At 34.9% G+C, this 14,792-nt stretch overlaps 1 protein-coding gene across 1 annotated transcript in view; it reads left to right on the forward strand.

The window, feature by feature from the left end:
- Positions 1-14,792, forward strand: part of LOC310721081 (uncharacterized protein) — a 106,769-nt gene that overhangs the window by 68,465 nt on the left and 23,512 nt on the right. The window contains exons 30-39 of the mRNA XM_083532352.1: positions 696-737; positions 4,557-4,634; positions 4,895-4,930; positions 5,042-5,095; positions 8,203-8,247; positions 9,127-9,168; positions 9,654-9,758; positions 9,952-10,005; positions 13,663-13,716; positions 13,818-13,871. Coding sequence (XP_083388478.1) covers positions 696-737; positions 4,557-4,634; positions 4,895-4,930; positions 5,042-5,095; positions 8,203-8,247; positions 9,127-9,168; positions 9,654-9,758; positions 9,952-10,005; positions 13,663-13,716; positions 13,818-13,871 — 564 coding nt within the window. The remainder of the gene's footprint in view (positions 1-695; positions 738-4,556; positions 4,635-4,894; positions 4,931-5,041; positions 5,096-8,202; positions 8,248-9,126; positions 9,169-9,653; positions 9,759-9,951; positions 10,006-13,662; positions 13,717-13,817; positions 13,872-14,792) is intronic.

The raw sequence follows: 14,792 nt of genomic DNA on the forward strand, positions 1-14,792 counted from the left end.
TGAGCCCACGGGAAGGCGGCCCCACGTCGCTCCGACGTCACGGTCCTTGATTTATTTTTCTCGTAATACTTTTCAAGTTTTTAATATTCTAATCAACATGGGAATGGAGAAATATTGATGCTTCATGCAAATGTAAGTTTATTATTAGTGAAACCAAACTCAACATAGACCAAAATATTCTTGTAAATGTTTTAAAGTAACATTTACTATGGGAAAATTAGCAATGCAAAGCGCATTCTCTAATAGGAAATAATGTAAACTCAGATAATCCGTTCCACACACCCAAAAATATTAATATAAAAATCCTTTTGAATAGTATTTTATGTACAAATTAATGTATCTGAAACAAAAGACAAAAAAAATAAAACAATTGAACCTTCACTTTACCTTTTAAAAGAGTGGTGGCTGGTGTGAGGGAGACGAGAGGGAAGAGAGGAGAAGAGGAGGGTTATTGCTCGGATGGAGAATCTCCTTCCATGGGAATACGCGTGGTCACAATACTGTAGTAAACAGTACATTAGCACAAATGCTATTTAAATGAATTTGCGTTCACATTATTAATGTGCCCTAATATAAACATAAACATATATTTTGACAGCTCTATCGTCCTTTATTGTTTAACTTTTATGTTCATTCTTGGTTTCGGTTTTACAAACGGTTTTCCTAGTAATATGATTTTATCTGCTTTTTGATAGGCAGAGGTAATACCTGGGCCAAGAGGATCAAGAGGGCCAAAGGTGGGTCATAACACTCAGAGGTGAAAAGAGTAATAAAATATTCTACTCAAGGAAAAGTACTGTTACTTTAATAAAATGTTACCTGAGTACAAGTAAAGTTACCCATCTGAAGATCTTCTCAAGTAAAATGAACTCAGTAAAGTTTACCAGCTTACAGTACTTTGTTTTAAAAGTGGTGGTGGGGTGGGGGTGTCTAGTGTAGTTCAAAAAGCTAGTTTTTATATTAAAGCACCTTAACAAAAAATAAAGTGCAATTTTATTTGTAAAGGTAAATTCGGCTTGTATGGGGTGTCTGTCTGTCTGTCTGTCTGTCTGTCTGTCTGTCTGTCTGTCTGTCTGTCTATCTGTCTGTCTGTCTATCTGTCTATCTATCTATCTATCTGTCTGTCTGTCTGTCTGTCTGTCTGTCTGTCTGTCTGTCTGTCTGTCTGTCTGTCTGTCTATCTATCTATCTATCTATCTATCTATCTATCTATCTATCTATCTATCTATCTATCTATGTTAACATTCACAGTTACATTTGTTGTAACAGTGTATGACCTTATATACTTTCTTACATTTAAACAGGTGGTTATTTTAATGGTACCAATAAGCGCTAGAAACTAGGTAGAGACTGGCTACAGATAAAACAAACTAAGAACTATTTATTAATTTTTTACTGAATTTTACACATTAAAAAATAAATACTGTTTATTTCAGTGGCAAAGAAACCAAGCCAATAAAAGCACCACAGTGTATGACTTGAGTCTAATATTAGTTATGCACTTTCGCAGCAAATTTTTTTCATGATATTTATGATAATGAGAGAAATCGTAAATGCAGATTCAGAATTCAGACAGTAAGAGCACGCATTGAACAACTCCGCTGTTTTCTGCAGTGCCAAATCAAAACTGTGGTTGGTTATACAGTAATGCTCAAATCCAATGCAATCTCAGCAGAGCTACTCCAAAATATAGCACTTTTCATTTATTTCATATGATACTTAAATCATGACACTGGTATTAGAGCTAGCTTAATTGTGCAGTGACAATTTTGCCCCAAGTCCGTGTTAATTTCCAGCCCTGGAACTAATCAACATTAGCAATTGCACGCATTTATGTATTTTTTAGATATAAGTTATTATTAACTGGCCTCAACATGTTTGTGCAGGTTTGGTGACGAGTTTTTATAAGCTGCAAGTTCAGTCGCCTCGATTAAAAACACACTGCATAATAAAGTGTTTTTCTTGCACTTAAAGTCAAATGGTCCCTTAAATATGGCCTGGAGATTTCACTTTCAGCTGAGTCTGCATCACTGACCTCCATAGGCAGTGCTAGTGTACTGGCCCCTGACTAATTTGTATTCTGGGCCCCATTCCCCAATTATTGTTTTGCTACATGTAACAACAATCATTATCAATAAGCATAACAGTTATTGTGTATTCAGTAAGAGACAATAAATAACTAAATTTGAACAGTTTATAAAATTACTGTATATAATAAAGCAACTGGCACTATTGTATGGTCTCTCACACACAGACAACTGAAACACTAGCTGGATTATTATAATCAAAGTGATAATTTTAAAAAATTGTAAATAATAAGTAAAACACAGTAGCAGCTCCAGAAAGAAATGTGGACATTCGCTCAAACAGGATCATTAAATTAGTGATTTAAACTTGAGAACCAAATCAGTTCAATCCGTGAATCATTTAAGCTGCTTTTATCAACGAGTTTCTCCAATTCATTGAAATGAACCGACGCGAACGATTCATTATGACAGCAATCCAATTATTATTATTACAACACATATGTAATAAACTTACAGCATGCATTTTAATTGATTCTATGAAGAAAGCTGTTCCAAGGCTTTCCAAACCTTTATGCATCACTAGTTTTATTGCTGTTTAGTAATTTTTCAGTTTTTTTCTGAAGCTCAGTGCTGTTGCATTACTATTGTTCGATTGCATGGAGAAAGAAAGATTTTTTTAAGAAACTAACAACTTCCTTTTGATAAACATCGGGGTGAGTGACTAGAATTTCTATTTTATGTTCATTCAAACAACTTCATACAGGCTTCTAAATCATAACATATTCAAAGAACGTAAATCCCTTTTTTTTTTTTTTTTTTTAAACTGGGTGATTAGCTGACATCCCTGTCTTGCTCTCTCCTCTTTTTTATGTTTTTCTTTTTTTCCCATTTGACATCCTGATTTTCTCTATGAAATTCTTGTATTTTTTCATCCTGATGCGTCAGAATGCACAGTAGTTTCTTTTTTTACTCAGTAATGGATATGATTTAAAATGTAGTCAAGTACAATACTTTAAACAAAACATACTTAAGTAAAAGTGTAATTGCAGACTTTAAAAAACACTTCAAAAAGTAGAAGTACACAAAAAACTATTCAATTACAGTAATGCCTTGTTCTTGCAATCACTATCCTGTTGAAAGGAGAAGTTTTTACTGAACTTTATTTGTCTTGCAACATCTTTATTTAAAACATCCATCTGTCTTTCAATTATAACAGAATTTCCAGTCCCCAAATGTCCCACACTGTAAGATGCTGCAAATCCCAAAACTTCACTGTTGAACTGGTGCTTGTTGGCGAATCGGCAGTCCAAGTCACGTTTAAGCATTTTCAATTTTGACCAAAATGTTGTTTTTCTCTCATCTCACTGACTGCAAAATAATTTTAAATGGGTCACTTTGAACTCCAGACCCCCTTCATTTTTCCATTATGGATTCTCTTTAGTCACTGTCACATACAGATCATTTGTATGGTGAGTTCCTGGTGCAATTTCATTCCAGTTTCATCTACTGAAAGCTCTAAAATTGATTGTTGACACTTTCCTTAAAAGTCCTCTTACTCTGATTCTTTTGTTCTTGTCTGGGTTTCCTCCCAATTGATCCAGCAATTCTTACTTGGATATACATTTCTAGCCTTTTTCTATTTTGTGTATGTTTGTGTACATTTCCTTGGAATACTCTTTAGTGATTTACAGGTTGAAGCCAACTATAAGTAAATGTTGTACTTATCAAGGCTACATGCAGCAAACCAGGAGCTTCCAAAACAAATGTTCTTTTGCAAACAGCATTTTTCAGTTTTTGTGGAATAATTTCTTCCTTAAAGCCAGTCATTTTAAATAACTTAATTTTGATGACTTTTAAGGGGGTAAATACTTTTGGAACTGAATGTGTTTAAATAATACATCAGTATAAATATGATGACGAAAGTGCACTTTTTCGGACTATCTGCGTATTCTTGTGCTAACTGATTTTTTTCTTATTGTTTATTAAAAATAAAAAAAATCTGTTTGTACTATAAATTATTTATTTTTATTATTATTGATAATAAATTCAATCAAACTTTGTAAAAAAAAATTATTTGAATTGGTTAACTTGAATAAGTTACACACAACTGCATTTTTTTAATGGATGCACTCATTGTCCACTTTATTAGGAACAGCTGCACATTCATGCATTTATCTAAATATTCAGTCATGAGGCAACGGCACAATGCATACAGTCATGCATATACCATTCACTGGCTTCATTTAATGTTCGCATCAAACTGTCCCTCAAATGTCTAAAATGTTAAAACAATCTCATCTGCCTACCAGGCATGCCATGTTTAAAATCAGTGAGATCTATTTTTTCTTTATTCTGATGTTTGCCCTCTTGACCTCTATCTGCATGATTTTTTCGCAGAGTGCTGCTGTCACATGATTAGACCGCATGAATGTGTAATTCTGTCTAATCATGCATAATGAATTAGCCTGCAGTGGCGAATATTAACATAATGTTTAATATGATAAATTCTATCCATCTTCTCTCTATTAGGGTGAGAGGGGAATGCCAGGAATATCAGGAGAGCCAGGAGAGAAAGGAGAACCTGGTGTGGGAGTTCATGGTCCACCTGTAAGAGAATTCTATATTATTATATAACTTTTAACTCACTTTGGTTTTAATTGGGTATCAGTTTTTACCAAAATGCAGGCAAACAGTCAAACAAAATCACCATTGCAAGCTGTTTCACTTGTTATTCGGTTAAAGGTCTTTGGGATTTAAATAAAATAATTTTAAATACATGAAACTGACTTCAAAGTAGACCTTTAAAGTTTAAAAATCTTTGACCTGTAAATATTCGGGATAATTATATTTTCTGTTTCCTATCAAAGGGCCTGATGGGACCAAAGGGGGAGCCAGGAATAGAGGTATTCTATTTGATGAGTATTTGTTCCTTGTTTCTTCATAATGACTGTGGTGTTACTTCAATATAAATATTATACAGACGAATGTATTAAGATAATGTTTTTTTGTCTCAGGGTCCTCGTGGCCCTCCAGGGTTACATGGCCCTCCTGGAACCCCAGGAAACCCGGTATTGCTTAATTACAAGTTTTGAACCTTCCTTTCTTATTTTTGTACATTAGATAATGAATTGTTTATCAAACCCATAAGAAGTAGTAGAATGTTAAGTGTTGGCTCATAAGTTATTCGATAACCATTAGCAATGAATAACACACCAAACACTAAAATAATACTAAACAAACCATCTAACATAGTGTAAGACAAGATTTATTACTTTATTAGGATCACCTGTAGACATGATTGTTCTTAACTGATTGTTTGAAAGTCTCCTGCCCACCAACCTGTAAGTAATGGAGACTTTAAACTTGGCCATTATGTAGTACTCCTACATTTAGTTAGGCAGGTGAGATATTTTTTATTTAAACGCATAAATATGGCATGGTTAATTAATCATATCATTAATTAAATTGACAGCTACATATTTATCTTTTAATATGAGCAAATTTCCCTGAAAAACATTTAGAGTTTGCCCAATAGTGGATTCTACCGATACCGATAGCTAGGTTGGAACGTACTTGCCAATAACCGATTAAACAACCGATAGTTTTAAAACAAATGAATTCTGCATATAAAAAAATAATAATAACACTCCATGTTCAATATTATTTAACTTTATATAAACAAAAAAACAGTAATTTAACTGCTTTGTCCTTTTTAGATGACAGTTTAAAGCATGATTGTTTGAATTTATGTGAAACACAGAGATAGACATGTCTTTAAAATAGGGCTGTCAAAATTAATAACATCTATATATATATATATATATATATATATATATATATATATATATATATATATATATATATATATATATATACAGTGAGGAAAATAAGTATTTGAACACCCTGCTATTTTGCAAGTTCTCCCACTTAGAAATCATGGAGGGGTCTGAAATTGTCATCGTAGGTGCATGTCCACTGTGAGAGACATAATCTAAAAAAAAAATCCAGAAATCACAATATATGATTTTTAAACTATTTATTTGTATGATACAGCTGCAAATAAGTATTTGAACACCTGTATATCAGCTAGAATTCTGACCCTCAAAGACCTGTTAGTCTGCCTTTAAAATGTCCACCTCCACTACATTTATTATCCTAAATTAGATGCACCGGTTTGAGTTCGTTAGCTGCATAAAGACACCTGTCCACCCCATACAATCAGTAAGAATCCAACTACTAACATGGCCAAGACCAAAGAGCTGTCCAAAGACACTAGAGACAAAATTGTACACCTCCACAAGGCTGGAAAGGGCTACGGGGAAATTGCCAAGCAGCTTGGTGAAAAAGGTCCACTGTTGGAGCAATCATTAGAAAATGGAAGAAGCTAAACATGACTGTCAATCTCCCTCGGACTGGGGCTCCATGCAAGATCTCACCTCGTGGGGTCTCAATGATCCTAAGGAAGGTGAGAAATCAGCCCAGAACTACACGGGAGGAGCTGGTCAATGACCTGAAAAGAGCTGGGACCACAGTTTCCAAGGTAACTGTTGGTAATACACTAAGACGTCATGGTTTGAAATCATGCATGGCACGGAAGGTTCCCCTGCTTAAACCAGCACATGTCCAGGCACGTCTTATGTTTGCCAATGACCATTTGGATGATCCAGAGGAGTCATGGGATAAAGTCATGTGGTCAGATGAGACCAAAATAGAACTTTTGGGTCATAATTCCACTAAACGTGTTTGGAGGAAGAAGAATGATGAGTACCATCCCAAGAACACCATCCCTACTGTGAAGCATGGGGGTGGTAGCATCATGCTTTGGGGGTGTTTTTCTGCACATGGGACAGGGCGACTGCACTGTATTAAGGAGAGGATGACCGGGGCCATGTATTGCAAGATTTTGGGGAACAACCTCCTTCCCTCAGTTAGAGCATTGAAGATGGGTCGAGGCTGGGTCTTCCAACATGACAATGACCCGAAGCACACAGCCAGGATAACCAAGGAGTGGCTCTGTAAGAAGCATATCAAGGTTCTGGCGTGGCCTAGCCAGTCTCCAGACCTAAACCCAATAGAGAATCTTTGGAGGGAGCTCAAACTCCGTGTTTCTCAGAGACAGGCCAGAAACCTGACTGATCTAGAGAAGATCTGTGTGGAGGAGTGGTCCAAAATCCCTCCTGCAGTGTGTGGAAACCTGGTGAAAAACTACAGGAAACGTTTGACCTCTGAAATTGCAAACAAAGGCTATTGTACCAAATATTAACATTGACTTTCTCAGGTGTTCAAATACTTATTTGCAGCTGTATCATACAAATAAATAGTTAAAAAATCATACATTGTGATTTCTGGATTATTTTTTTTAGATTATGTCTCTCACAGTGGACATGCACCTACGATGACAATTTCAGACCCCTCCATGATTTCTAAGTGGGAGAACTTGCAAAATAGCAGGGTGTTCAAATACTTATTTTCCTCACTGTATATATATATATATATATATATATATATATATATATATATATATATATATATATATATATATATATATATATACAGAATAAATATGGATGGACATACAGAAGTGTAATGATTTTTTTTTAGTTTTTTGGATAGTTTTTTTTCCATTAAATAATCTAAAAGATAAATATAAAAGATGCAAAATTAAAACCTTTAACGCAACACGTTTATTCACAACCTCTTTTCTTTACCCAGATATGGATAAAAAAATAAATAATTTGTTTTATTGATGTGCCAAGTCTCATTTCAAGCACCAAAATCCGCCACGATTTACACATCCTACCCAAATGGAAACATCGCAAAAGTTCCATTTGGTGTCCTGATAATTTACGTAATTTAAAACACCATATTTACTTTAAAACATTTATAAGAATATTTTGTCTTCATGCTCTATGTTGAGTTTGGTTTCATTAATAATAATAATAATAATAATAATAATAATAAAAAGCATCAATATTTGTTCATGCCCATGTTGATTAAAGTATTAAAAATGTGAAAAGTATTAATTTAAGGTACATTTAGAACAGATATAAATGTGCAATTTAATGTTTTAATTGATTGACAGTTGTACTTTAAAGTGTTTATTTATGTATCTGTTTGTTTAAGCAGTTAATGTTCTTTATTAGCTTCTAACTGTGTTTTCTGCTGTTACATTAAGGGCCCTCCAGGTCGTGAAGGCAAACCAGGTCCTCCTGGTGAACCAGTAAGTTCAGTTCTCCTGTGTTTCCAAATAGATTATGCATATTAAAAATTTTATGAATTTAAAGATCCATGTGTTGCTTGAACCCATCATAAACTAGGGTTAAGCACAATTTAAAACTGTACCATTTCATAATTATGTGCACATGCGATGTAATACAATCATTTGCTAGTTTATTAAGATGAAAAGGAAGAAAAAGCCCTACTGTATTGACCTGACTAATTCAATTAAACATAATTAATTAAACATAAGTTAATATTGGATCATGTGTTTTATTTAAAAGGTTAATTTAAAAAAAAAATTTAATTAGTAAAACTTATTAGAACTCAGTTTCAGCTGAGAACAATAATAATTATTCTGTTTCTGAAGGTTTTGCTCTTAATTGTTTGGCTTTTTGCAGATTTAAAGTAAAAACTAAGACAAGAGAATAATTAGTTCAATAACCCTTACATTATTAATCCATATAAAATACACCAGCCCACTACTGAGACCTAATGTGTGTAAAAGAGTGGACAGAAATGGACAGAAGGGTGAAAGCAAAACAACCAACAGAAATTAAAGTGCAACATATTTGTGGGAATATTTACAACAGATTTGGGAAAATCTGACAAAAATATTAGATTTTTATTATAGAAAGAATGCCACATATGTGTTCAGCTGCAAAAGCTATTTTCGCAAGTGTTTATACAACTTTGTTGAAGAAAATGCTTTATGCATTTGCATGTTTTACTCATGAGAATATTGAGACATATTGAGACTGCCTATTATAATCTATTAGAAATTAAATAAGGGTGGGGTCGATTAAGAAACTTGGATGTAATTTATATTATTCTTGGTAGAACCTGGCTAAGTAATGTTTTTTTTAATGTCTTGTTATTCTAGACAGCACTGCCCATTGTTGGAGATTATGGAGCACTTCTAAAGGTATTGTCTTTTCCTTGTCTCCCTAGCTGTCCTGCATGTACTGAATCCATATCAAGATGTGCTTTTCTAAATAATTCTATATAGATAATATACTTGATTGTTTAAAACGTCTCTAGGTTACGTATGTCAAGTCAAGTTTATTTCTGTAGCACTTTTCACAACAGACATAGTCTCAAAGCAGCTTTACAAAAATTCGTCTTACAGGCAACTATGAATAAAAAACTGCAATTTCTGGACACAACGTGTGACTGGCCTGAGTGCCATAAATATGTCTGACCCTGCTCACATTAAGATTGCTTCATTTGTAATGTGTTTGTTTTCAGGCACAGGCAGTAATTAATGATTAGAAATTATGAATGAAGGATTATATTGAGAATAATTTTGCAGAGTATCAGACAGAACACAGCATTCAATTTATGAAATTACAGATTGTGAGATTCCAATTACTTTTTGTGTGTGTCTGTGTGTTATTGTTTATTGTGTAGAATGCCTGCAGTGTGTGCCAGACCAGAATACCAGGATTACCAGGACAAAAAGGGGAAAAAGGAGCACCTGGAGCTTCTGGTGTAGAGGGCATTCAGGGGGACAAAGTGAGCAACAAGAACCAAACAGAAACATACACACACACACACACACACACACACACACACACACATTAAATTGCTATTAATCTATAGTCACTGAAATGTATAGTTACTCTTACAGTTAAACAAAATCTTAAGTAGACGTTTTGTTTAAGAGAATTTGAAGTTTATGTGAGTCAACATGCTCTGTGTTTCATAGGGTGATCAGGGACTGAGAGGTCCAGTTGGTAACCCAGGAAAAGAGGGGCCTAAGGTAAATCATGACAAATTGCTGTATGTTATCCTGAACTTTAAACCCTTTACAATAGGCCAGTGTAGGCTCTTATGCAAAACCCAGAGCGATGACAGAAAATCAATAGGTGCTTCAACAAATATTGGTTGAGATGTGCACATGCATGTTACTAGATCATTGTATATTTTTTGTACTAGATTATTGTATATTTATATTACCTTACTGATCGATTGATTATTGAGGGTGGATGATATTACACAGTACTATGTGTAGGCAGGTATGAAAAAATACTGTAAAGTAAGTATGCTTTCAGAAATAAAAGTGTTAATAGTTAATTTTAATCAAATAACAAAATGGAAAGAAAATGAACTAAAAAGAAATCCAAATCAATATTTGGTGTGACCACCCTTTGCCTGCAAAACAGCATCAGTTCTTCTACGTACAATTTTACAGTTTTTGAAGGAACTCAGCAGGTAGGTTGTTCCACACATCTTGTAGAACTAAACTCAGATCTTTTGTGGATGTAGTCTGCCTCACATCCTTCTGTCTCTTCTTGTAACCCCAGACAGACTGATGTTGAGATCAGGACTCCTTGTTCCTCTCTACCCTGAAGACAATGACAAGACTTAATGACATTAACTAAAATGTTTGGGGTTGTTGTCCTCTTGCAGAATACATTTTGGGAGTCAATCAGACGCCTTTCTCATGGTATTGCATGATGGATAAGTATCTGCCTGTGTTTCTTAGCATTAAGGACTAGTGGTCGACCAATAGTGGATTTTACCAATAGCTTGGTTGGATAGTACTTGCAGATAACCGTTTACTAAACCAATGGGTTTTAAAATGGTAAACAGTACTGAATCATGAAAATGTGCTAAATTAAAACAGAAAAGACACTAGCAGCTCGTGGCATTAGTGATTCAACTCTAGAGGCTGCTCTCTTACTGTATAATTTAACCCGGAAAAACTACCTCTATGGATTTTTGCTGATAGCCAATTGTTCCTGCAATCAACTAATCGGTCAAGCTCTTTTTAGGACACATTAATCCTGACCAAATCTCCAACTCAATTGCAGCCCTAAACTTGCAAGGAAGCTCCACCATGCTTCACTCTCTAGCACTTTTTTGCTAAACATCTATATTTAGAATTTTGACTGATCAGTACAGAGCACCTGCTGCCATTTTTCTTCACCCCAGTTCCCATGTTTTCATGTCGGAGGTATGGCTTTGGCTGCAATTTTTCCATGAAGACTACTTTTAGCCAGACTTCTCCTGTAGATGGGTATAACTTGGTTTCCACTGGTTTCTGCCAGTTCTTGCTGATGGCAGAGCTCGGCATCTTCTGATGTTGAAAGGAAGTAAGCATGATGTCTTTCAACTGCTGCATTAAGTTTCCCTGGCAGATCACTGTGTCTACAGTCCTTAACATCATCTTCCTTAACATCATCGTCTTCAAAATAGCTTCAATAGCACACCTTGAAACCAGTCTGTTTTGGAATCTTTGCCTGGTTCAGTCTTGGTGTGTGGTGTATGGCCTGTGACATGGACATGTTTTCCAACATCACCTTAGTAAAACAATTTAGCCTCGCCCAGTTTAAAGCTCCTACATAGCTGTTTCTGTTTGTTACTGCCTGTATTTCAACCTGCTTCCAAAATTGATGATCATTAGCTCCTGCTTGTTAAAATTAGCTAATCATACACCTTACTTTGTTCCTACAAAATCCCTAAGCGTGTGTACAAAGTGTGCAAGTGTAAGAGTTAAAAGCAAAAGTGTGGCTTTTTATTCCATTGGCTCACTTTGCAGTTGATAAAAAAATACATTGCTAAGAAATGAACAAGTAAAATATATATTTTTTGTAAGCATTTTTAATTTACAGCATTTTTTTACACCTGCCTAAAAGAATTTGCACAGTACAGTGTGTGTGTGTGTGTGTGTGTGTGTGTGTGTGTGTGTGTGTGTGTGTGTGTGTGTGTGTGTGTGTGTGTGTGTGTATTTTTATTATGCAGTTAATCATTTTAAACAACATTCTATTTACATGTACATTAATACTGAAGACATTCAAACTATGAAAGAACACATATAGAATTGTATAGCAAACAAAAAGTGTTAAACAACCCAGAATATGCTTTATATTTTAGATTGTTCAAAGTAGCTGCAGTAGCCTTGATGACAGCTTGGCCAACTCATGGCATTCTCTCATCAGATTCCCAAGGTAGTCACCTGGAATGGTTTTTAATTTACAGGTGTGCCTTGTCGAAAGCTCATTTTTGCCATTTCATCTCTTCTTAATGTGGTTTAGATCGTCAGTTATCTTGTGCAGAGAAAATTGTTAGTACAGATAAAGTAGCGCTATTAATGCTACTACAACTACTGTACAAATTCATATTATGGCAAGAAACACTAAGTATAGAGAAAAGACAATTCCTCATTACTTTAAGAAATGAAGGTTAGTCAATCCTAAAAATCTTTAAATGCATCCAGAAGTGCAGTCTCTTAAATATGCTATAATGAAACAGGCTCTCATGAGGACCATGCAAAGAAAGAAAGCCCAAGTGCTTCCTCTGATATGAAGGATAGGTTTGAACTCTTTGAAGATGCATATTTGCATAAATGCTTTGCAAAGTTCAACTGGCAAACATATTTTAGCATCCACTGTTCAGAGAAACTGCAAGAGTCTGGTCGTCATGGTGGAATTGTGACAAAGAAACCATTACTTTGAAAGTACAACAAGCAGAAGAGACTTGCAAGGAAATGCAAGGAATAGACATTAGATCAGTGGAAAACTGTCCTTTGGTCTGATTAGTTCAGATTTGAGATTTTTGGTTCTAACTGCTGTGTCCTTGATAGACGTACAGAGAATGACAATAAGGTTCCTGAATGTGTAGTTCCCAGAGTGAAGCTTGGAGAAGGTGTGATGGTGTGGAGGTGCTTTCATTTTGACACGTTTGGTGATCTAGTTAAAATTAAGCCAGCACTTATAAACACTTATAAACCAGCACAATACAATTTTGCAGCACCATGCAATCCCACCTGTTTTGCACTTAGTGGGACGATAATTTGTTTTTCAACAAGACAATGACCCCAAACACACCTCTAGGTTATGTATGAGCTTCTCTTTTCAAGAACAGTGTGATAGGTACTGCATCAGATGACCTTGCCTTCACAATCACCCAATTTAAATCAAGTTGAGATGGTGTGGGATGAGTTGGGGACAGAGTGAAGGAAAAGAAGCCAACAAGCACTCAGCAGCTCTGGGAACTCCTGAAGATTGTTAGAAAACTATTCCAGGTGACTACCTCATGAAGCTGACTGAGAGAATGGCAAGAGTGTGCAAAGATGTCATCGAAACAAAAAGTGGTTTCTCTGAAGAATTAAAAAATAACTATTCCATACATGATCTTTTATAGCTTAAATGTCTTCAGTATCAATGTACAATGTTGAAAATAATATTAACAATATTTATAATATTAAATATATGTGTGTGTGTGTGTGTGTGTGTGTGTGTGTGTGTGTGTGTGTGTGTGTGTGTGTGTGTGTATTTTTACAAATAGTGGAACTAGAGTGATTATTAGGACCTAGTAGTATTAGTGTTGGAGGATATGGTGCTATGGACGGGGTTGGAGTATAAACTCTTAAACACTATGACCGATGCTAATGATTAGTTTGGACACCTTGCAGGGTGTGAAGGGAGAGAGAGGGTTTCCTGGCCCAGTCGGGGAAAAAGGTGATGAGGTGAGTTTAAAAGATAATAGTGACTGAATAGACTTAGAGAATAATATTGTGATAAAAATAGTAAGTTAAGTTTAACCTAATGATGTTATGACTATACCCAGGGTCCTTCTGGTGTGCCAGGACTCCCAGGTGCAACAGGTCGAACTGGAAATCCTGTAAGTATCTGCATGAGTATTTTTTTTATCAAAGATGTTTCAATATATTTGTTTACTTCTGACTGATTATTACAGAAAACTGTCTCAATTAAAAAAAAATGTTAACTCTTATAACCTGTTGCAGAAGCTGCAGAGAGATTTTCTGATATTCATTGTGTAATGTGGGATAGACAGCATCCTTTAATACAAAAAGATCATGAATTATTAATTTTCCTGTTTCATTTGTTAATTAAGAAGTTCATATTGAAAGTTTGACTTGTTGAGTACAGGAAAAATGATACTGAATATAAATATTGCTTCCAAGTTCTAATGGGTCCTTTGGTGGCCCTGATATTAAGAATGTAATATGTAATAAAAAATTCTTTATAGAGAAAAAAAAAGATAACATGGGGAACACTTACACATTTAATTTATCAGTAACTTTCTGCCAGGTTCATAACTTTTGAGCTCTTGCTCTGCAGTAAAATAAATGTATTTATGTAAATAAATAACATATTACATTTGGTTGGATATTCCTTTTAAGAACTAGTCAAGTTATCAGTGCTTTGACATCACCAAACTGTTGTGCTCTTGTGTTATTTATGCTTCATTATCTGTTTCTTTTTATTTTAATTTTTTTTTTTTTCTTAACAGCTCTTACGATGTTTCTGTTCTCAAGTGATATTTAAAGTCTGGTTGGTTGAATGTCAATGGCATCTTTCTTTCTATTTTAGGAGATTCCAAACTGTTAAATTGGTTGAATCAATTCTTGTGCAATGGCTCTGGTTGATTTTGCCTTTTTTCTCAGATTCAGAATGCGTTTCTTGCAAGAGGGTGACAGCTTTGCAGTCTTTACAGGCATAATTCATGGTTTAAACTAAGAGTAAAACATTTAGACACCTGGACAAAAAGCAACAGCTGTTAGTGGCGCAACAGCTTAAA

This window comes from Silurus aristotelis (assembly GCF_946808225.1).
Source record: "Silurus aristotelis genome assembly, chromosome: 27".
NCBI classification, from domain to species: Eukaryota; Metazoa; Chordata; class Actinopteri; order Siluriformes; family Siluridae; genus Silurus; species Silurus aristotelis.